The following is a 22,666-nucleotide window of genomic DNA, read 5'->3' on the forward strand; positions in this document are numbered from 1 at the left end:
GTTCAGGACATTGCTGAGGCCACACTAGGTGTGCTGCATACAGTTCTAGTTGCCCTGCTGTTGAAGGATGTTATTAAACTGGAAAGGGTGCGGAAAAGATTTACAAGGATTTACTGAGACTGGAGAGTTTGAGTTATAAAGACGGGCTGGATAGGCTGAGAGTTTTTTTCCCTGACGCATTTGTAGACTGAGGGGTTACCTTACAGAGGCTTATAAAATCATGACAGGCATGGATAGGGCAAGTAGTCAAGATCTTTTCCCCAGGGTGGGGTAATCCAGAACTAAAGAACATATGTCTAAGGTGAAAGGTTTAAAAGAGGTCTAAGAGGCAACTTTTTAACAAAGAGGATGGAGTGTGTATGGAATGAGCTGCCAGAGGAAGTAGTAGACACAGGTACAATTACAACATTTAAAAGACATTTGGACAGGTTTATGGATAGGAAAGGTTGAGGGATATGGGCCAAACGCAGGCAAATGGGACTAGTTTATGATTTGGAGATGCCGGTGTTGGACTGGGGTGTACAAAGTTAAAAATCACACAACACCAGGTTATAGTTCAACAGGTTTAGACAATAGACATTAGGTGCAGGAGTAGGCCATTCTGCCCTTTGAGCCTGCACCACCATTCAATATGATCCTGGCTGATCATCCTTAATCAGTATCCTCTTCCTGCCTTATCTCCATAACCCTTGATTCCACTTTCCTTGAGAGCTCTATCCAACTCTTTCTTAAATGAATCCAGAGACTGGGCCTCCACTGCCCTCTGGGGCAGAGCATTCCACACAGCCACCACTCTCTGGGTGAAGAAGTTTCTCCTCATCTCTGTCCTAAATGGTCTACCCCGTATTTTTAAGCTGTGTCCTCGGGTTCGGCATTCACCCATCAGCGGAAACATGTTTCCTGCTGCCAGAGTGTCCAATCCTTTAATAATCTCATATGTCTCAATCAGATCCCCTCTCAGTCTTCTAAACTCAAGGGTGTACAAGCCCAGTCGCTCCAGTCTCTCAGTGTAAAGTAATCCCGCCATTCCAGGTATTGACCTCGTGAACCTACGCTGCACTGCCTCAATAGCCAGAATGTCTTTCCTCAAATTTGGAGACCAGAACTGCACACAGTATTCCAGGTGTGGTCTCACCAGGGCCCTGTACTGCTGCAGAAGAACCTCTTTGCTTCTATACTCAATCCCTCTTGTTATGAAGGCCAGCATGCTATTAGCCTTCTTCACTACCTGCTGTACCTGCATGCTTACCTTCATTGACTGGTGTACAAGAACACCCAGATCTCTCTGTACTGCCCCTTTACCTAACTTGATTCCATTTAGGTAGTAATCTGCCTTCCTGTTCTTGCCACCAAAGTGGATAACCATACATCTATCCACATTAAACTGCATCTGCCATGCATCTGACCACTCACCTAACTTGTCCAGGTTACCCTGTAATCTCCGAACATCCTCATCACATTTCACCCTGCCACCCAGCGTTGCATCATCAGCAAATTTGCTAATGTTATTGCTGATACCATCTTCTATATCATTAACATATATTGTAAAAAGCTGCGGTCCCAGCACTGATCCCTGCGGTACCCCACTGGTCACTGCCTGCCATTCCGAAATGGAGACGTTTATCACTAACCTTTGTTTCCTATCAGCCAACCAACTTTCAATCCAATCTAGTACTTTGCCCCCAATACCATGCGCCCTATTTTTACTCACTAACCTCCTATGTGGGACTTTATCAAAAGCTTTCTGAAAGTCCAGGGACACTACATCTACTGGATCTCCCTCGTCCATCTTCAGAGTTACATCCTCAAAAAATTCAAGAAGATTAGTCAAGCATGATTTCCCCTTCATAAATCCATGCTGACTCTGACCTATTCTGTTACTACTATCCAGATGTGCCGTAATTTCATCCTTTATAATAGACTCCAGCATCTTTCCCACCACTGGGGTCAGACTAACTGGTCTATAATTTTCTGCTTTCTCTCTCCCACCTTTCTTAAAAAGTGTATAACATTAGCCACCCTCCAATCCTCAGGAACCGACCCCAAATCTATCGAACTCTGGAAAATAATCACCAACGCATCCACGATTTCCCGAGCCACCTCCTTCAGTACCCTGGGATGTAGACCATCAGGCCCTGGGGACTTATCAACCTTCAGACCTAACAGTCTCTCCAACACCAATTCCTGGCAAATATAAATTCCCTTCAGTTCAGGTCCTTCAGCCACTGTTACCTCAGGGAGATTGCTTGTGTCTTCCCCAGTGAACACAGATCTGAAGTACCCACTTAATTCTTCTGCCATTTCTTTGTTCCCCGTTATATATTCCCCTGTTTCTGTCTTCAAGGGCCCAATTTTAGTCCTAACCATTTTTTTGCCTTGCACATACCTAAAAAAGCTTAGTTTAATTGGAAGCACACTAGCTTTCGGAGCGACGCTCCTTCATCAGGTGATAGTTTAGTTTTGGAAAGTTGGTTAGCAGGGATGAGTTGGGCTGAAGGACCCATTTCCATGCTGTACCACTATGACTGTATTATGCTGTCCCTTATCTTTTTAATTGTCCATGGCTGTTCTCTTCTGTGAAGTGAAGCTTTCCCCTCACAGGGTTATATTTGTGTCGCTTTAAATGTTTCTTTAGTCATCCTTCCCTGTCCTTCAGTCGTTTTACCCATGAGCATATTTTTCCAGGTTACAGTGGACAGTCTGTCTCTCATTAAAGTCAGCTTTACCCAAATCTGAAATTCTCACAGCTGATTCGTGCTTTGCATTCTCACAAGCTACATTGATCTTGATCACGTGGAACAGAATGCTGGCCACAGCCAGACTTCAGGAGAGAAAACAATAAAAAAAACAAACTGATCGAGTGTTCCTAACCATCTCCCTTATCAACCGCAGCATGAGGTGTTGATGCAAATGATCAACATTCAGGGCATTATTCCACAGCCAGATGTGCAGCACAAAGCCACAGTCACCCCATTAATGATGCAGCAACAGGCTCCAATCAGCAGCTTTTTCCAGGGAAGCGAGGGCGCGGGGGTTTGATCGTGAATGAATGCAATTGTGCTGTTATTCTAACTGCTCTGGCTTTTAATTAGCAAGTAACTCATTAGCAAACACGTCACGTCTATTGTCAACAAGTAACCCAAGTATACTAGGAAACTGGATATCAGAATTGAAAAGCAGCACTCTAATCAAAAACACACAACCCAAGATATACTGATTTGGAGATGCTGGTGTTGGACTGGGGTGTACAAAGTTTAAAATCACAGCACCAGGTTATAGTCCAACAGGTTTAATTGGAAGCACACTAGCTTTCGGAGCGACGCTCCTTCATCAGGTGATAGTGGAGGGCTCAATCCTAACACAGAATTTATAGCAAATATTTACAGTGTGATGTAACTGAAATTATACATTGAAAAACTGATTGTCTGTTAAGCCTTTCATCTGTTAGAATACAGTGATAGTTTCACTTCTTTCATGAGTAAATCACAAAACCTTTTTTTTAAAGTTGCATTCTCGGGTTAACTGTTAACAATGGTGATAGCTAGACAATATGTTGAAGGTGTTAGCCCCCTGTGTTCTCTGTCTATGACCTGATGTTTAGATTGATTCTAATCTAAAAAGTGAGATAATAGAGTTTTATATAAATTCATGCAGCTTTTGAGCTGAGTTCTATATGAATCCATGCAGTTTTTGAGCAAAGTACAATGTAACCCTGCAAGTACAAATTCACCCCACAAAATGTGTGTGTGCATGTGGGTCTTTGACTGTGTATGTGCGTCTGTCTGGGTTGGGGGTTGTGGGTGTGAGAAAGCGTGTGCGTGTGCGTGTGCGTGGTTAGTGAGTGCAGAGTGTCTCAAGTCTGTGAGGGGGTGCATGTGAGAGTGTGGGTGTGTGTGTGGGGGTGTGCGCGCGTGCGTCTGTGTGTACCTGTGTCCGTGTGTATGTGTGTCCGTTGGAATATCTGTGTGTATAGTGCAATGATGGTCCCCTGTAATGTGACATGACCCCAAGGTCCCGGTTGAGGCCCTCCCTATCGGTACCGAACTTAGCTATCAGCCTCTGCTCGGCCACTTTTCTCTGCTGCCTGTCCCAAAGTCCACCTTGGAGGATGGTCACCCGAAAGTCCGAGGCTGAATGTCCTGGGCCACTGAAGTGTTCCCCAACTGGGAGGGAACCCTCCTGTCTGTTGATTGTTGTGCGGTGCCCATTCATCCGTTGTCGTAGCCTTTGCTCGGTTTCCCCAATGTACCATGCCTCCGGGCATCCTTGCCTGCAACGTATAAGATAGACAACGTTGGCTGAGTCACATGAGTACCTGCCATGTACAAGGTGGGAGGTGTCCCCATGTGTAATGGTGGTATCTATGACCACACTCTGACACGTCTTGCAGCGTCCGTACAACCATGTCATGGTGGACGCTGCAAGACGTATCAGAGTGTGGTCATAGATACCACTATTACACATGGGGACACCTCCCACCTTGTACATGGCAGGTACTCCTATGACTCAGCCAACGTTGTCTATCTTATACATTGCAGGCAAGGATGCCCGGAGGCATGGTACATTGGGGAAACCGAGCAAAGACTACAACAACAGATGAATGGGCACCGCACAACAAATAACAGACAGGAGGGATCCCCTCTAGTTGGGGAACACTTCAGTGGTCCAGGATGTTCAAACCTCGGACCTTCTGGTGACCACCCTCCAAGATGGACTTCGGGACAGGCAGCAGAGAAAAGTGGCCGAGCAGAGGCTGATAGCTAAGTTCGGTACCGATAGGGAGGGCCTCAACCGGGACCTTGGGTTCATGTCACATTACAGGTGACCACCATTGTGCGCGCACACACACACACACACACTCACATGCACCCCCTCACAGACTTAAGACACTCTGCACTCACCACACACACACTTTCTCACACTCACAACCCCCAACCCAGACAGACACACACACACAGACAAAGACCCACATACACACATATTTTGTGGGGTGAATTTGTACTTGCAGAGTTACATTGTACTTTGCTCAAAAACTGCATGCATTCATGTAGAACTCCATTATCTCACTTTTTAGATTAGAATCAATCTAAACATCATGGCATAGACAGAGAACACAGGGGGCTAACACCTTCAACATATTGTCTAGCTATCACCATTGTTAACAGCTAACCCGAGAATGCAACTTTAAAAAAAGGTTTTGTGATTTACACATGAAAGAAGTGAAACTATCACTGTATTCTAACAGATGGAAGGCTTAACAGACAATCAATCTTTCAATGTATAATTTCAGTTATATCACACTGTAAATTTTTGCTATAAATTCTGTGTGTTAGGATTGAGCCCTTCACTATCACCTGAAGAAGGAGCGACGCTCCGAAAGCTAGTGTGCTTCTAATTAAACCTGTTGGACTATAACCTGGTGTTGTGTGATTTTTAACCAAGAAATACTGAACAGGGTTTCTGCTCAGTCCTTTACAAGATCACAAAAACAGCAATGAGGTACAGAGCCAGATCTACTGAAAAGGGTTGAATAATTAATAATGCTCAGGCCGGTGGGAGGGGGAAACTCCTCTGCTTTTCCTAAATAGTGGTGCAGGACTTGTCATGTATAACTGAACAGATGGCCATTTCGTTTAATGTCACTTACAAATATGCCATCCTCTATCTGTGCAGCATTCTCTGCATACAGTGGTGCAAGTGTTGGACTAGGTTGGAGTCACCGCACAATCTCTGGAATGATCCCACAACCTTTGAAGCCTACACTGTAGCCTGAATGGAGGGTAAACGGAGAGTCAAGCAGGGTAGGATGAGGGCAGATTCAATATCAGTAATAGGGATCTCAATTTGCACAATATTTGCACCTAAAACCTTTTTTCATCAACATATCTGACACATATAAATCAAGATCAAGACACAGGTAATGATTCCCACCAGAGAACTACCAATTGTAAACCAGTGGGAATATATAAATAAATCACTGAGAGACCTTCCCGGTAGCTGCTCTCTGGTTCATGCTGACAATATGAAACCACCTCATTTACCCATCACCAACAGCTTCTCCTTCCAACAGTATTCCCAAACCAGGTGTGCAAAAGAACAGAGGAAATATTTCAATACTCTGAAAATATAGCGTGAAATGCTCTGACCTTTCCAACTCGTATTCCTTCATCCCAATTCGCACAGCCTTCATTACCTGAAGTATAGAGAGAAAGTAAAACAGGTGTAAATCAGTACTTCTCGAAGGATTTCACAGCATTTCTATATCAAAAGGTACGACTTTAACAGGATTACTAGCTCCTCACTTTTTCTTTGCATGAGTGGTTAGAAGAAAGGTTTGCACACTGCTCCTGTCTATCACCAACACATCCCATGGCTGAAAACATCAATAATCTTACTGTCAGAGTCAGCAGTGAGACCTTATCCCATTAAAGAACTCACTGCCTTTCATGTTCTTAGAAAGTCCCAAGTGCTTCAAGGTCAATGAATTAATTCACAGTACAGCCAGCGCAGCTTTTTCAGTGAAACTCATTTTTTCACAGTGCAATGAGGGGGAAGGTGTAGTATTACCTGCTAGAGTGAATGTTAGACTGGAAACAGGGAGAGCAATGCCATTCTCCTCCAATCGTACTGTGGGATTGTTCATGGCCAGCAGGGCAAACACGCAACACCACAGACTCATCATCTGTCTGGTAAGTAGATTCAGCAAGCTTGAAATCATATCCAGAGATCAAAGGTCTGGAACAATTGCCCCCAAAGGATGTGGTCACTAGAACCATTAAGGAGAAAGAACCAGAGGGGAAAGGAGAGCTTTGTTTTTTTAAAACAGAGTGTGTTATTTAACGGCGTGTCTGAAAGGGCAATTTCAACAGCAATTTCCAAAAGGAAACAATGAACACTCAAAATCTGCAGGGCTACGGGGAAAGAGCAGAGAGAATACAACTAATTAGATTGCATTTTTCAGGGATAGCACAAGTACAGTGGGCCAAATGGCCTCCACATGTGCTGGACGTCATGATTCTAACTTGAAAAGTGCTCTTTCATCATGGCTGGATCTGAATACTGAACACAGCATCAGGAACAGGCCATTCAGCCAGTGCACACCACATTCAGTGGCTGACCTGTACCCCAATTCCATTTACTAATTTCTGTCCATATTCCTGGACAGCTTTACTCAACAAAACTCTATTCATCCCAGAGTCAAACTTTCCAACTGAGACACACACACACACACACACCTGGAGGACAGGTACATACGTCCTGCAAAACATTTGCATCAAGTACAGAGCACTGCTAAGTTTCACGTCTGCTATCTCTGTTCAATCCTGGACAGTTCTGATGAACGATTTCTGCAGGAAACTATTACTCATCAGCTACAGACAGGTGATGGCAACTTCAAGAAACCTCCCAAAAGAGGGGAAAACAGTTTAATTTTGTAAAGGTGAAAAACATTTTATCCCCCCCGAGTGTACAATCTTAATAATTTACAAGCTGTTTTTGAAGTTTCACTTGTGGTCATTTCAGAAAATAGCCCGAATTCTCTCAGGGACAGCAAGGTGTCAGTTTGATTTTGCAAGGTTTGTGCACAGCTCTCTTCACTGCACCTCTAAAACAGAGATGTTCACTCACTCATGTGGAATGATGCAATTAAAAATCAATAGGACACCAGCCCAGCAGTCCAGAGCAATCTAGCTATTTCTTTCTTAAAAGGGTTTGTTGTCCTAAAAGCAGAGCAGCAGCTTGTGAACACACAAAGGACAGCAAATATTACAGTCACTTTCAAAGACTATAAAGGTAGAATAGAATAACAATGCTGCTCTGACTCTCCTCTTCCCAAAATGGCTGTGAAATCACCATTTCCAGTTGTAAAGGAATCTAAAGCATAAACATAACATCAGCACAATAAAATCAAGAGAGGAATTGAAGGGACACTACCTCACCCAGAATGGTAAGAATGTAAAACTTTACTACAATTGGGAGTTGTGTTAAAACTAGTTTGGCTACAGTTGGATTATTGTACTCAATCCTTGCATTTATGTTACACTTTTGAAGATTACAAAGATTTACTTACATGTGACCAGCAACAAAGGACTACAGTTAATGTGAAGAGTCTGGTGTTGGTCTCTTTTGAACAGATAATGAGAAGGGGAGATTTAATAGGGGTGTTTGCAATCATCAAGCATTCAGCCAAGGTAAATAAAGAGAAACTATTTTCAATGGCTAAGGGTCAATAACCTTTTACCAAGGCTCTTCAGATAATACCTTCTAAACTCATGACCACCTCCATCCAAAAGGGCAAGGGGCTCCTCCAAACCACTCACCGTCCTGATTTGGAAATATATCGCAGCTCTTTGACTGAGGCTGGGTTAAAAGCCTCGAACTCCTTCCCTTGAGGTGCTGGGAGTGTACCTGAACCAAAGCAATTCATGGCAGCAGCTGCAAAAGGGCATCAGGGATGGATGACAAATACTCACCCAGCCAGCAATGTCCACATCCCCTGCTGCATAAGAGGAGGACAGACTAATGATTGGTAAAACAGCCAGAGATAACACAGGGAGAAATACATTTATGCAGCAATTGGCCAGGATTTGGAAAGGATTGCCTGAGAGGGTGATGGATACAGATTCTGTTACAGCTGTTAAAAGGGAATAGAATGAAAACTTGAAGGGGAACAGAAACACAGCAGATTGTCCAGATTCACTGGGCTGGACAGCCTACTTCTGAGATTGAATGGAAATATATACATTTTAAAAATTTAAGAACACGAGGGAGAAAAGAACAGAATCATATGCTGAAAGGTGAGATGGGATTGGCTTGAAAGAGACTAATATGGAGCAAACAGGCTGTTTGCAAACTACAAATTCAATGTCACTGGAGTGTAATAAACCACTCTCCCACTCCACCAAAGCTGGAATATTAAAGTGATGTCTGGAATAGCAACAATGAAACAAACACATGCAATCTTAACATGATGCTGAGTTAAAACAAACTCAGAATTGGGTAAACACAGGATTTACCCCCTCAGCAGACTAAGATCAGAGTGCACCCAATCTGGCTAGTGTCTGGATCAGAGTTATACCACATTGTGTCTACAGCACAGAAACAAGCCATTCTATCTCAATGCTCTGTCTGTCGTACTGCTGCTCCACATCAGTGACCTCCCAGCCCTCCCCCCCCCAACCAACCACTCCTCCTACTGTTTGTTTATTCTGTGGTTCTCTGTCTTCCCCCTAGCTCTGTCATCCACACGAGGCACAGCATATGCTTCCAGCAGCATCTTCCACATTCTCAACCTCTCCAGATAAAGCTTCCCCAAAATGTCACTTGGGTTTATTAATGTCCATTTTAAATGCAAACTCTATTTCGACCTTCAGACATGGCTTTCAGACAGGTTATAAGTGCTCAAGAAGTGGATACAGTTGACTAATCTGATTGAAAGGTTAGAGAATATTTAAGTGTTACCTCCTTGTGCGCATCACTCGAGATGCGGTTAGTGTAACGCAGGAGCTCCAGTTCCATGTCTGTCTTTATCACTCGGCTTTTTTTGGGGGGGGGGGGTAGGTGGTGGACAGAAAGGAGAAACAAATCAATTATTATCATTCTGAGCCACTATTTTACATCACAGTTCCTTTAGTAGGCAGCAATAATCACCATATTCACAGTAAGACATTCTCAGCAATATTACAGGGATAATGTACAGTGCAATATTTGGAAGATCAAAAGATCCTAGTTCCATCAGGCTCTTGTTTGACTGCCCTGAAGGACACAATGGAAATGGTGTTATTGACCAATCACAGTAATCAATGTTAATCAATACGTCGATCATAAATTCCGACCTGGTGAAGCAGCCCTCAGCAGACAGACCGCAAACCATAGGCCTCACAAGTAACTCCCCAGCATGCAAGACTCGTCACTCAGGTCTCAAACTACTCCCATTCTGTGTCAGTGGAATATTATTTTCTCAATGAAGGTCATCTAGTTTGTATTTGAATGAATCAATAATATTTGCTGTCACCATCACCCTAAAGGAGTTTATTCCATGGGCATTCACACACAGGGACAATGTCGGTTTAAACGGTATTGAATTTAGTCTTGTTTAAACAGACCCCACCCTCTGATCCCACATTATCGAACAGCCATTGGGATATTTCCTAGTAAACTAGTATCTGTTTATCAACCAAAATACTCGATCGGGGCAATGTAAAGAGCGGTTTACTCTGTATCTAACCCCGTGCAGTCCCTGTCCTGGAAATGCTTGATGGTGTTTGGGGGGGGGGGGGGGTGGAGAACAGTGTAGAATGGCCTTTACACTGTCCCACTTGTGAGATGCAGTTCAAAAATAATTCCGAATTCCAAACAAAAAGAGCTCAGATGAGAATTAAGGCAGCAATTGTTGACACAGTTAATATGAGCTACTCAGTTGCCAGGGGAGAATCAGGATGGTTCAAACTGTGGCATTCCTGAGGAAAGTAGGACGACTGCAGGCGAAGAGTTTCAGAAGTTTTGTTGTTTTTTTTATTAAATTTTTTTAGACTGCCTTACTTAGCTTCATAGATATGCCATGACTTTGTTCATGTCAGCTACAGTGACATTTGAATGCATTAACCGATACTGCAATAACTCGTTCACGTCAGCTTCTCCCCCCACATACCAACACATTGTTCAATTCATTCTGTGACCTTTGTCATGCTGCGATACCACTAACACTATGCTCACCACATAATCGTTCATCATACAGACTGATGTAACCAAATACGCTTTAATTTATATAACTATAAGCCCCTCATACTGGCTTATTTTATTCAGCTAAGAATTCCATTCCACCATCAGACACTTGATTGAGTTGATTGAGGTTTTTTTGAAGAGGTGACAAAGAAGATTGATTTAGGCAGAACGGTAGATGTTGTCTATATGGACTTCAAAGTGTTCAACAAGGTTCCACATGGTAGACTGCTAAGTAAGGTTAAATCACTTGGGATCCAGGGGGAGCTAACCAATTGGAAACAAAATTAGATTGAAAGTAGGAGGTGGAGGGTGCTGAAGGAGGATTGTTTATTGGACTGAGGCCTGTGATGACTAAGGATTGGTGCTGAGTCCACTGCTTTTCCTGATGAAGAGCTTATGCCCGAAACGTCAAATTTTCCTGCTCCTTGGATGCTGTCTGACCTGCTACGCTTTTCCAGCACCACACACTTGACTCTGACCTCCAGCATCTGCAGTGCTCACTTTCCCTTGCTTTTTATCATTGGTATAAATTATCTGGATGTGAACTTTAAATAATGTTGATCTTGTTAATGCCGATCTTGCTTTGCACACCTCCTGCGTAGCGTAACCCGTACACCTCTTTTTGTCTAAGTACGTTATGATCTGAGAGTCCTTGCTTATAATGGTCTACCTGGACTGCTTGCAAACAAAGCTTAACAGTGTTTTTTAGGTATACGTGGCTACAATAAATCAAGATGACACCGAAACAGGTGACGTAGTAGACACTGAAGAAAATTACCTCAGTACAACAGGACCTTGATCATATGGGTGAATGGGCCAAAGAGTGGTAATTGGAGTTTAATTTATATAAATGAGAGTTGTTGCATTTTGGTAAGGCAAACCAGGACAGGACTTACACTGATAATGGTAGGAACCTAGGGAGTGTTATTGAACAGAGAGACCTACAGGTGCACACGTGCACAGTTCCTTGAAAGTGGAGTCACAGGGAGACAGATTGGTGAAGGCAGCATTTGGTATGCTTGGTTTCAGTGGTCATAACATTGAGTATAGGAGTTGGGAGGTCACATTGCGGCTCTACAGGACATTGATGAGGCCACCTTTGGATTACTGCATTCAATTCTGGTTGTCCTTCAATAGGACAACCAAATTCAACCAAATTTGAGAGGGTGCAGAAATGATTGACAAGGATGTTGCCAGGATGGAGGGTTTGAGCTTAAGGAGAGGCTAAATAGGCTGGGGCTGTTTTCCCTGGAGCGTCGGAGGCTGAGGGTTTTATAAAGAGGTTTATAAAATCACGAGACATGGGTAGGTTAATAGTCAAGGCCTTTTCCCTAGGCTGGGGGAGTCCAAAACTAAAAGATATAGGTTTAAGGTGAGAGTGGAAAGATTTGGAAAAGGATCCGAGGGGTAACCTTTTCACAGAGGGTGGAGAGAGTGTGGAATGAGCTGCCAGAGGTGGAGGCGGCAGCTTGTACTGTTACAACATTTAAAAGGTATCTATGGGTACGTGAATAGGACCGGTTTGGAGGGATATGGGCCAAGTGCTGACAAATGGGAGTAGGCCAGATTGGGATGCTGGTTGGCAGAGATGACTAACTTAAAACAGAGGGTTGTGGCAATAACCATAAGTGTCCATTGGTGCGCTCGAGAGTAGGAAATAAGATTTTAGGGTACTGCTGTATTTAGCTGTGGTGGGTTAAGGTGCACCAGTTACTACTAGTTTCATTTCAATTTTAATTTTATTTAATACAGTTTCTTTTAAAGACATTTGTGATTTTATTGAGGATCACAGCTGTTGGTCGAAACAGCTTTATGATGTGTAAGTATCACTTGAAGTCAGGGTCAGAGATGTACAGCATGGAAACAGACCCTTCGGTCCAACCTGTCCATGCCGACCAGATATCCCAACCCAATCTAGTCCCACCTGCCAGCACCCGGCCCATATCCCTCCAAACCCTTCCTATTCATATACCCATCCAAATGCCTTTTAAATATTGCAATTGTACTAGCCTAAATTATTCCTGAATTTTCTTAAATAGTCAGTTCTCTTTATATTTATAAATGATATTCTCATTTACTCTGATTTTATTCAACATTATCACTTTCAATTAAAATGCCCTAGGATCATTAAGGTTAAGATATTACGTGTAAAGTTGTTCTTCTTATACTCTGCTCACATTATCACACAAGGCCAGCTGAGAATACTGGCACGGAGTAATGCCATTGGTCATTTTTGATCACTGACACAGACTTACCTTTTGACAGATGTGATGTACCCCAAGAATAGAAATGAGTAAGCAAGACTCAAAATATTTGACTTAACCCCATCTGAAGGAGGTAATCACACTGGGAAGAAACAGAAGACTGCGAGCCAGAAGTATGACAAGAAACAAACAAACAGTCTTCAACTTGAAGTAGATCTGAGAGTCACTATGTCAAGGAATGAACATGCCTGTCAATGAAATGCAACCAGAGGCTTTTCACTAATATTCCCCACTCACCAGAATGGGTGCAGCTTCAACACCCCTCAGGAAGTTCAACACCACCCAGCATATTCAAACTTCACTAACGCCCAGGCTGAGTCACTGGTGCAGCAGTATGCACCGTCTACAAGATGCACTCTGGCAACTCACCAAGACTCCTTTGAAATACAAGTGTATTACAGTCTAGAAGGACAAGTGCAGCCAACATATGGGAACACCCCCACCGAGATGTTCTCCTGCAGCCATTCACTACCCTGACTAGGAAATATTCACTGTTGCTGGGTCAAATTCCTAGAATTCCTTCCTTAACAGTACAATGTACATATCTACACCCCAAGGAATGCAATAATTCACAAAGGCAGCTCATGACCACCTTCGCCAGGGCTATCAAGGTGGGCAGTGATGCCCATATTTCACAGATCAAGAGTCTGTGAGGGGGCAATAGGCACTTATTAGGGCAAAGGTGCAGTCAGTGTAGTGGGTTGAAGTGGGTGTATTTTAATGCTAGTATCAGGAATAAGGGAATAATGGTGTTGAGCTTAGAGCATGGATCAGTACTTGGAACAATGAAATTGTGGCCATTATAGAGAGTTGGATATCGCAATGGCAGGTACGGTTGTTAGATGTTCCAGAGTTTTGATGTTTAAAAAAGGAACGGGGACGCAGGGCAGGTAAAAGAGGTGGGGAAGTGGCATTGTTAATCAGGTATAGGATCACAGCTGCAGAAAGAGAGATCATTGAGGAGAGTTTGTCTATAAGACACAGGAGTGGAAACAAGGCCATCCGGCCCATCAAGTTCAAGAATTTATCAATCTCTGCCTTGAAGACACCCAACGTCTCAGCCTCCACTGCGCTCCGTGGCAATGAATTCCAAAGGTCCACCATTCTCTAGCTGAAGAAATGTCTCATTTCCCTTCTAAATTGACCCCCTCTAATTTTAAGGCCATGCCCATGGGTCCTAGTATCCCTGCCTAAGGGGAGCAACTTCCCAGCATCCACCCTTTCTAAGCCATGCATTATCTTGTAAGTTTCTACTAGATCTCCCCTCAACCTTCTAAACTCAAATGAATACAATCCCAGGATCCTCAGCCGTATTTTGTATATTAGGCCTACCATTCCAGGGATCATGTGAATCTCTGCCAGACACGCTCCAGTGCCAGTATGCCCTTCTATAGGTGTGGGGCCCAAAATTGGACACAGTATTCTAAATGGGGCCTAACTAGAGCTTTGTAGAGTCTCGAGCACATCGCTGCTTTTATATTCCAACCCTCGAGATAAATGACAAAGTTACATTCACTTTCTTAATCTCAGACTCAACCTGCAAATCAATCTTTAGAGAATCCTATACTAGTACTCCTAGATTTGGCTTTGTATTTTGGTTTCATGAATTTTCTCACCGTTTAGAAAATAGTCCAAGCCTGTATTCATTTTTCCAAAGTGCAAGACCTCGCATTTGCGGACGTTGAATTTCATCAGCCATTTTCTGGACCACTCTCCCAAACTCTCCAAATCTTTCTGAAGCCTCCCCACCACCTCAGTACTACCTGCCTGTCCACCTAACTTTGTATCATCAGCGATCTTTGCCAGAATGCCCCCAGTCCCTTCATCCAGATCATTAATATATAATGTGAACAGCTGCGGCCCCAACACTGAACCCTACAGGACACCGCTTGTCATTCCGAAAAAGAACCTTTTATCCAACTCTCTGCCTTTTGTCAGACAGCCAATCCTCAATCCATACCAGTAGCTCACCTCGAACACCATGGGCCCTCACCTTACTCAGCAGCCTCCCGTGTGGCACCTTATCAAAGGCCTTTTGGAAGTCTACATAGACCTCATCCACTGGGTTTCCCTGGTCTTACCTATTTGTTACCTCTTCAAAGAATTCTCTCAGGTTTGTCAGGCACGACCTCCTGTTACTAAATCCATGCTGACTTGTTCTAATCCGACCCTGCACTTCCAAGAATTTGGAAACCTCATCCTTAACGATGGATTCTAGAATTTTACCTACAACTAAGGTTAGGCTAATCAGTGTATAATTTTGACTTGATCCTTTCTTGAACAAGGGGGTTAACAACAGCGGTTTCCCAATCATCTAGGACTTTCCCTGACTCCAGTGACTTTTGAAAGATCACAACCTATACCTCAGTTATTTCCTCAGCCACCTTCCTCAGAACTCTAGAATGTAGCCCATCGGGGCCAGGAGATTTATCGATTTTTAGACCTTTTAGCTTTACTAGCACTTTCTCCTTTGTAATAGCTACCACAATAAACTCTGCCCGCTAAGCCTCCTTAATTGTCACTACAGGGTGGAAGTTTGAAGCAGGACAGGAGCAGTCACTTTATTGGCAGTTTCGTAGATCCCATTTTTTGTGTAGGTGCATCTCCACCACCTACAAACGGACCCCACCACCAGAGATATATTTCCCTTCCCTCCCCTATCCATTTCCAGTAAAGATCATTCCCTCCGCGATTTCCTCATCACCTGTCCATCTTCCTTCCCACCTATCCATTCCATATTCCTCTCTGACCTATCATAATTACTCCCACTTCCATCCACCTTCCCCCCAGCCCCACCCTCTCCCAATTATATTCCTGATGAATGGCTTTTGCCCAAAGGTTGATTCTCCTGCTCCTTGGATGCTGCCTGATCTGCTGTGCTTTTCCAACTCTGATCTCCAGCATCTGCAGTCCTCACTTTCGCCTATGATTTATAATTAGCTTCAGTGAGCCAACGCTAAGGAAGGTAGTAGACCTGTGGTAGAAAAGCTGCTTTATATCATTGCCTTGACATTCCTGATGGACCTGTTGTTGAATAGCCGATGTATACTGTCTCAGTCAATGCATGAAATATAAGTACCAGAACCCATGAAAACATAACTCAGCAAGAAACTGACTCTTAATAATGTGGTCAGAGAAACTCTGGGTGACAGACACTCAAGTAAGAATCAAAGAGATCTCATTGCAAAAGGTGCACATCAAACATTATCAATTGTCTGATATTTCACTGTCTGCCTCATTCTCCTGCAATGACAGTCCCTCACTCCTCTCATGTTATTAGATATGAGTTAGCTCTTGAGGCTGCAATACCAGGTTGCATTACATGTGGCCAGAAACAATCTCAGCTAAGCAGGTGCCAATATTAAAGCACTTTCATTTTGATTCAATTTCTTTCCTTCCAATCCCAAGCTCTATTGAAAGCTTGAAATATCCCAGAATCAATGCAGCCGAGATGAAATTTCATATCCAAGGTGCACCGAAATTAGATTCTGTTTGATGAGAGTAAAGTGATGCCAGAATAAAGATAAGAGAGCTAAAAAGAACATTGTTGGAAATCTAAAACAAACCAAATATTGGAAAGAGAGAGCAGGTCATTGATTTAAAATTCTCCCTGAAAGCAAGAAATGTGTTTGAGAAATTAGTCTACACAGCTGTTACAGCATGGAACATTTTGCCTCTGGGAATGGTTCACACAGGGAGCATTGTATCTTTTAAGAAAAGAATAGATAAAAAATTTGCAGCATAGCAATGTACAGTGGTACAGGTAGAGCCAGGGAAGCACTAGATGGAATTTGAATCAAGAATTTGCTACTACTAAAAGGATATGCCAAACAGTCTCTATTTGCTGTGTCAATTTTGGGTATAGACTCCAGACAGGTCCTAAAGATGGGTCAAAACATTTTTTCTAAAATTTATTCATTCTGTGGGATGTGGGCCAGCCAGTATTTATTGCCCATGAGAAGCTGGTGGTGAGAGGCATATGTTTAAGGGGGGGGGGTGAAGAGAGAGAGAGAGAAGAGATTTTAAAAGGGACCTAAGGGGCAATCTTTTCACACAGAGGGTGGTTCATATGTGAATGACCTGCCAGAGGAAGTGGTAGATGTAGGTACAGTTACAACATTGAAAAGACATTTAGATAAGTACAGAGTAGGAAAGGTTTAGAGGAATATGGACCAAACACAGGTATGTGGGACTAGTTTAGTTTGGGAAACCTGGCTGGCATAGACGAGTTGGACCAAAGGGTCTGTTTCTGAGCTGTATGCCCTGAGGTTTTCCCTTTCAGAGTCTAACAAATGCCACAATGCAGTTTGGGGGTGGGGGGGGGGGGGGGGGGGGGGGTAGGAGATTCTCGATTCTCAGCTCAGCTTGGATCGCTGGTGGTGTTACCAGGTAACACAGTTCTGTATTTGGTGTTTGTTCACCAGTCCATTGAAAATCAATGAAATATTCTGGGTCACCAGTCCCAGGTTTCACAAAACAATATTTTGGTGCCAGTTTCCAAACAATTCATTCTCCAATCTGCAGCCTCAAACCGATCTAGCAACTCAATACTGGACATCCATGAGGCACTGTGGGCCATCAACAGCAGCAGGACTGTACTCCAGCACAATCTGTAACCTCATGGCTTGGCATATCCCCCACTCAACCATTCCCATCAAGCCAGGGGGTCAACCCTGGTTCATTGCAGAGTGCAGGAGAGCATGCCAGGAGCAGCACCAGGCATACCTGAAGGTGAAGCTACCAAATAGGACTACTTGCCAAACAGCATAAGCAGCAAGTGACAGACAGAGCTAAGCGATCCCAAACCAACTTATCAGATCTAAGCTCTCCAGTCCTGCTACATCCAGTTGTGAATGGTGGTGGATAATTAAACAACTCAGTGGAGAAGGCTTCACAAATATCCCCATCCTCGATGATGTTAGAGCCCAGCACATCAGCACAAAAGATAAGGTTGAAGCTTTTGCAACAATCTTCAGCCAGAAGTGCTGAGTGGATGATCCATTTCAGCCTCTTCTGGTAGCTCCCCAGCATCATGGAGGCAAAAGTGAGGACTGCAGGTGCTGGAGATCAGAGTCTAGATTAGAGTGGTGCTGGAAAAGCACAGCAGGTCAGGCAGCATCCGAGTAGCAGGAAAATCGACGTTTCGGGCAAAAGCCCTTCATCAGGAATGCTGATACCTGATGAAGGGCTTTTGCCCGCAATGTCGATTTTCCTGCTCCTCGGATGCTGCCTGACCTGCTGTGCTTTTCCAGCACAACTCTAATCTAGCCCCAGCATCATTGATTCCAGTCTACAGTAAACAGTATTGACAAGCAAAGAGGAGATTGGAATGAGATGAGGTTGGTGAATAAAATTACTGGGAATGGCCTGGTCAGTGCAATGAGAACGGAGGGCAAGATCAGATCGCAGGACTATTTTACTCACCCTTTCAAACGTGCTGTGCAAGTCAATGAGATCAGGTAGACAATGGCAGACTACCTGACCTCCACATTCCAGTTCTAACCTCATACACATCAATTCCTTTAAGTGCATGAAAACCTATCGATCACAGCCTTGAATCTACTCAGCGACTGAGCAATGACTGGGTGTGCAATGGGAACTGTTCACAACCCTTTGTGATTGTGTCCAAACAATCTACAAGTATGTCAAAGCACACAAAAGAGAAATTCTCTGAAAAGTGGCAAACCATTGTTGTTTAACAGATTCCAGAACCTCTAAATTGAACATTTCTGCCATCTCCATGCAGTTCAAATGAACAAAATCCATCCTGTCAGATTAATTCAATTAATGACGTCAAAGAGCCAATGTGAGTCAGCACTGGGCATTACACCAGACACACTCACTTTTCAATTGCTATCTATTGTATTTTCACAGCACTTAGCACCATACCTCACTATGATAAATCTCCTCTCTGACTATATTGTGGCAGCTCCTCATGAAATATGTATGAATGTTTCATAGTAAATACAGTTTAAACTTTCCCCCAATTGAAATCATTTTTCAACTTGCAAGCTGCACAGATGTTATTAACTCATCCAGGCCCAGAATCAGCACTTGACTGAAACAATCAGATAAAACCTGACAAACCCACTTGCACTCTGACAAACGTATCCTTTAGGTGAAAGTGAGGACTGCAGATGCTGGAGATTAGAGTCAAGAGTGTTGCTAAATATGCACAGCAGGTCAGACAGCATTCCAGGAGCAGGGAAAAAAAAAAAATCAACATTTCAGGTAGGAACCCTTCCTGATGAAGGGCTCCTGCCCGAAACATCAATTTTCCTGCTCCTCGGATGTTGCCTGACCTGCTGTGCTTTTCCAGCAACATTCTAAACAAGACAGATCAGTTGTTAAGTGGTGCAGAATCTTTGCTCTTTCAATCCAAGCTGACCTTTTTTGTAATACATTAGAGCGGGGGAGGCAGAGTGTCATGGCTGCAGAAGGGGTAGTGCCGAAATCACTGAAGGCAAATGGGCAGCACGGAGTGCCACTGTGAATCATTTGGTGGAGGAGCTGTGTGCTGAGAGAGAAGTCAAGCTGGCTTTCCAAGACTCCCATAGCAGTGGGAAGTGACCACCCCAACAAAATCCTTGCTGTTCAGAAGCAACATCAGCAAATGCCCATAAGCAAGGAGCCTACAAGTGACAAATGGGAGAGGGTGGGGAACAGAACAGAGCGCACTTATTTTAACTCAGTCATGGGCTGTGGGCATCATTGGCTGGGCAATGATTTATTGCTCACCCCTAGTTGCCTCTTGAGAAGGTGGGGGTGAACTGCCTTCTTAAATCCCTGCAGTTCAATGTGCTGTGGGTAGAGCAACAATGCCCTCAGGGAGGGAATTTTAACCCTGCAACAGTGAAGGAACAGTGATCAACTTCCAAGTCAGGATGGTGAGTAGCTTGGAGGGCGAACTTGCAGAGGGTGGTGTTCCCATGTATCTGCAGCCCTTGTCCTTCTATACGGAAGTGGTCATGGGTTTGGAAGATGCTGTCTGAGGATGTTTGATGAATTTCTGCAGTGCATTTTGTAGATAGTACACACAGCTGCTACTGAGCTTCGGTGGTGGAGGGAGGGGATGCTTGTGGATGGGGTGCCAATCAAGTAGCTGTTCTGTCCTGAATATCATCAAGCTTTTGGTGTGTTGTTGGCAAGTGGGGAGCATTCGATCACACTCCTGCCTTGTAGATGGTGGGCTGTTTCTGGGGAAAGTGAGGACTTTCTGCTAGCTGCAGTACTCCCAGCCTACCACCTGCTCTTATATGTTGAATTTCTAGTCAATGGTAACCCAGGATATTGTTTCAGTGCTGGTAATGACACTAAATGTCAAGGGGCAAAGGTTAGATTATCCATTATTGGTGATGGTCATTGCCTGTCATTTGTATGGCATGAATACTCCTTGCCACTTGTAAGACCAACCTAGACATTGCTCAGGTCCTACTGCATTTCAACATGAACTGCTTCAGTATGAGGAGTCACAAATGGTGCTAAACATTGTGCAATCATCATCAAACATCCCCACTTCTGACTTTATGATGGAGAGAAGGTCATTGATGAAGCAGCTGAAGAGGTGTGTGTGTATGTTGGATCCTGCCCAATGACGTCCTGGAGGTGAGATGGCTGACTTGGGGAACCAAAACCATCTTTTTTATGATTCCAACCAGCAGAGAGATTCTTCCCCTCCTGCCCCACCCAGTTTTGCTTGGGTTCCTTGATGCCACACAGTCAAATGCAGCCTTGACGTCAAGGGCTGTCTCCCTCTCTCCTCCCCTCTGGAATTCAACTCCTTTGTCCATGTTTGACCCAAGGCTGGAATGAGGTCAGGAGCTGAGTGGTCCTGGTGGAACCCAAACTGAGCGTCACTGGGCAGGTGCTGCTTGATTGCACCTGCTGATGACACCTTCCATCACTGTACCGATGACCGAGAGCAGACTGATGGGGCAGTAACTGACTGGGTTGGATATGTCCTGCTTTTTATATACAGGACATACCTGGACAATTTTCTACATTGCCAAATAGATTCCAGTGTTCTGTTTTATTTATTCATGGGAAGAGGGTATTGCTAGCTAGATCAACACTTATTGCCCAACCCAGAGGGTAGTTATGAGTCAACCACATTTCTGTGGGTCTGGAGTCACATGTAGGCCAGACTAGGTAAGGATGACCGTTTCCTTCCCCTTTTTCCATCAACCGAACAAAAATTCATGGTAATCATTCAACTCAATTCCAGATATTTGTTGAATTCAAATTGGACCATCTGCCATGGCAGGATTCAAACCAGAGTCCCTGGAATATTACCTGGGTCTCTGCATTAACAGGCCATCGATAACACCATTAGGTCATCGCTATCCCTAGTCACAGCTGTTCTGGAACACCTTGGGTAGGGGAGCACAAATCTTCAGTGCTATTTCCAAATGTTATCAAGGCCCATAGCCTTTGCAGTATCCAGTGCTTTCTAGCGGTCACATGGTGTAAATCAAATTGACTACTGACTGGTATCCATAATGCTGTGGACCACTGGAGAAGGCAGAGATGGATCATCCACTCAGCACTTCTGTTGAAGATTGATGGTAATATTTCAGCCTTATCTTTCGCACTGCTGTGCTGGGCTCTTCCACCACTGAGGTTGGGGGTACTTGTGGAACCTTCTCCTCCACCATTCACAACTGGATGTGGGGCAGGACCGCACAGCTTAGATCTGATACACTGGTTGTGGAATCATTTAGCTCTATCACTTGCTGCTTATGCCATGTGGCACATAAGTATTCATATTTGGAAGTTTTACCAGGGTGACAACTCTATTTTAGGTATGTCTGGTGCTACTCCTGGCATGCTGTCTCCACCCTGATCATGTGGTTTGATGGTCATGGTAGAGTGGGGGCTGTGTCAGGCTGTGGAAGTGGTATTAAATATAGAGGGGAGGTGATGACCAGGCATGTACTGGCTGCTTGAACAAACAATCCATTTATTTCCACGCTCTGTTTAACCCCTGTAATTGTTTTTCTATTCCAAGTATCAATTCAATTTTGTGAAGCTATTGAATCTACCCTTTCAATTAGCAACAAGTCACTGCAAAAATTTCTCATCACTCTCTGGTTTGTTTTGGTTGCACCAGAGACATGGAAAAATATTAAACAAAATGAAACTGAGTTCAATGGCGTGTTCGTGGCAAATTTAGAATGACCAACTTCAGGAAAATTATAGTTGTAGCAAAATTGAAGATTGGGAACACAGAATCTGAAAAATAAAATCCCACATCCAAAAATCCACCAAACAAAGGGCCTTTTTTGCACTTTTAATGACGTGGCCTATTTATTTTTATTTTCAAATTGTCAAACGGCAGCATTAGTATTTCAGCTCCTGCTTTCTGGAGTTCAGGTGCAGACCAGTCATATAATCAGCACAAGGTAAAGGTCAACTCGCCATAGTCCCACTAGACCAGAGGGCTGCTCTCCTGGTAGACAGCACGAGATAAGTCCTGGTGGTCTAACCTGAGGGTCAGGTAAGGGGAAGAGGTAGAGGAGAGAAGTACTTCATGGGAATCTCAGCCAGTGTGGGAACTCAACTCAGAATGTTGACATCACTCTGCACCAGAAACTGGCTGTCCAGCCAACTGAGCTAACCGACCCATAATAATCAGTACAGCACAGCAACCAAAAGATAGACTCAATAAAAACAGGAGCATC

At 43.8% G+C, this 22,666-nt stretch overlaps 1 protein-coding gene across 1 annotated transcript in view; it reads right to left on the minus strand.

Moving 5' to 3' along the window:
* Nucleotides 1–22,666, minus strand: part of pepd (peptidase D) — a 113,019-nt gene that overhangs the window by 31,382 nt on the left and 58,971 nt on the right. Inside the window, exons 8-9 of the mRNA XM_072547804.1 lie at nucleotides 9,460–9,535; nucleotides 6,147–6,193 (exon numbers count right to left, since the gene is read on the minus strand). Of these exons, the coding sequence (XP_072403905.1) occupies nucleotides 6,147–6,193; nucleotides 9,460–9,535 (123 nt within the window). The remainder of the gene's footprint in view (nucleotides 1–6,146; nucleotides 6,194–9,459; nucleotides 9,536–22,666) is intronic.

Source organism: Chiloscyllium punctatum, chromosome 26 (genome assembly GCF_047496795.1).
Source record: "Chiloscyllium punctatum isolate Juve2018m chromosome 26, sChiPun1.3, whole genome shotgun sequence".
Classification (NCBI taxonomy): Eukaryota; Metazoa; Chordata; class Chondrichthyes; order Orectolobiformes; family Hemiscylliidae; genus Chiloscyllium; species Chiloscyllium punctatum.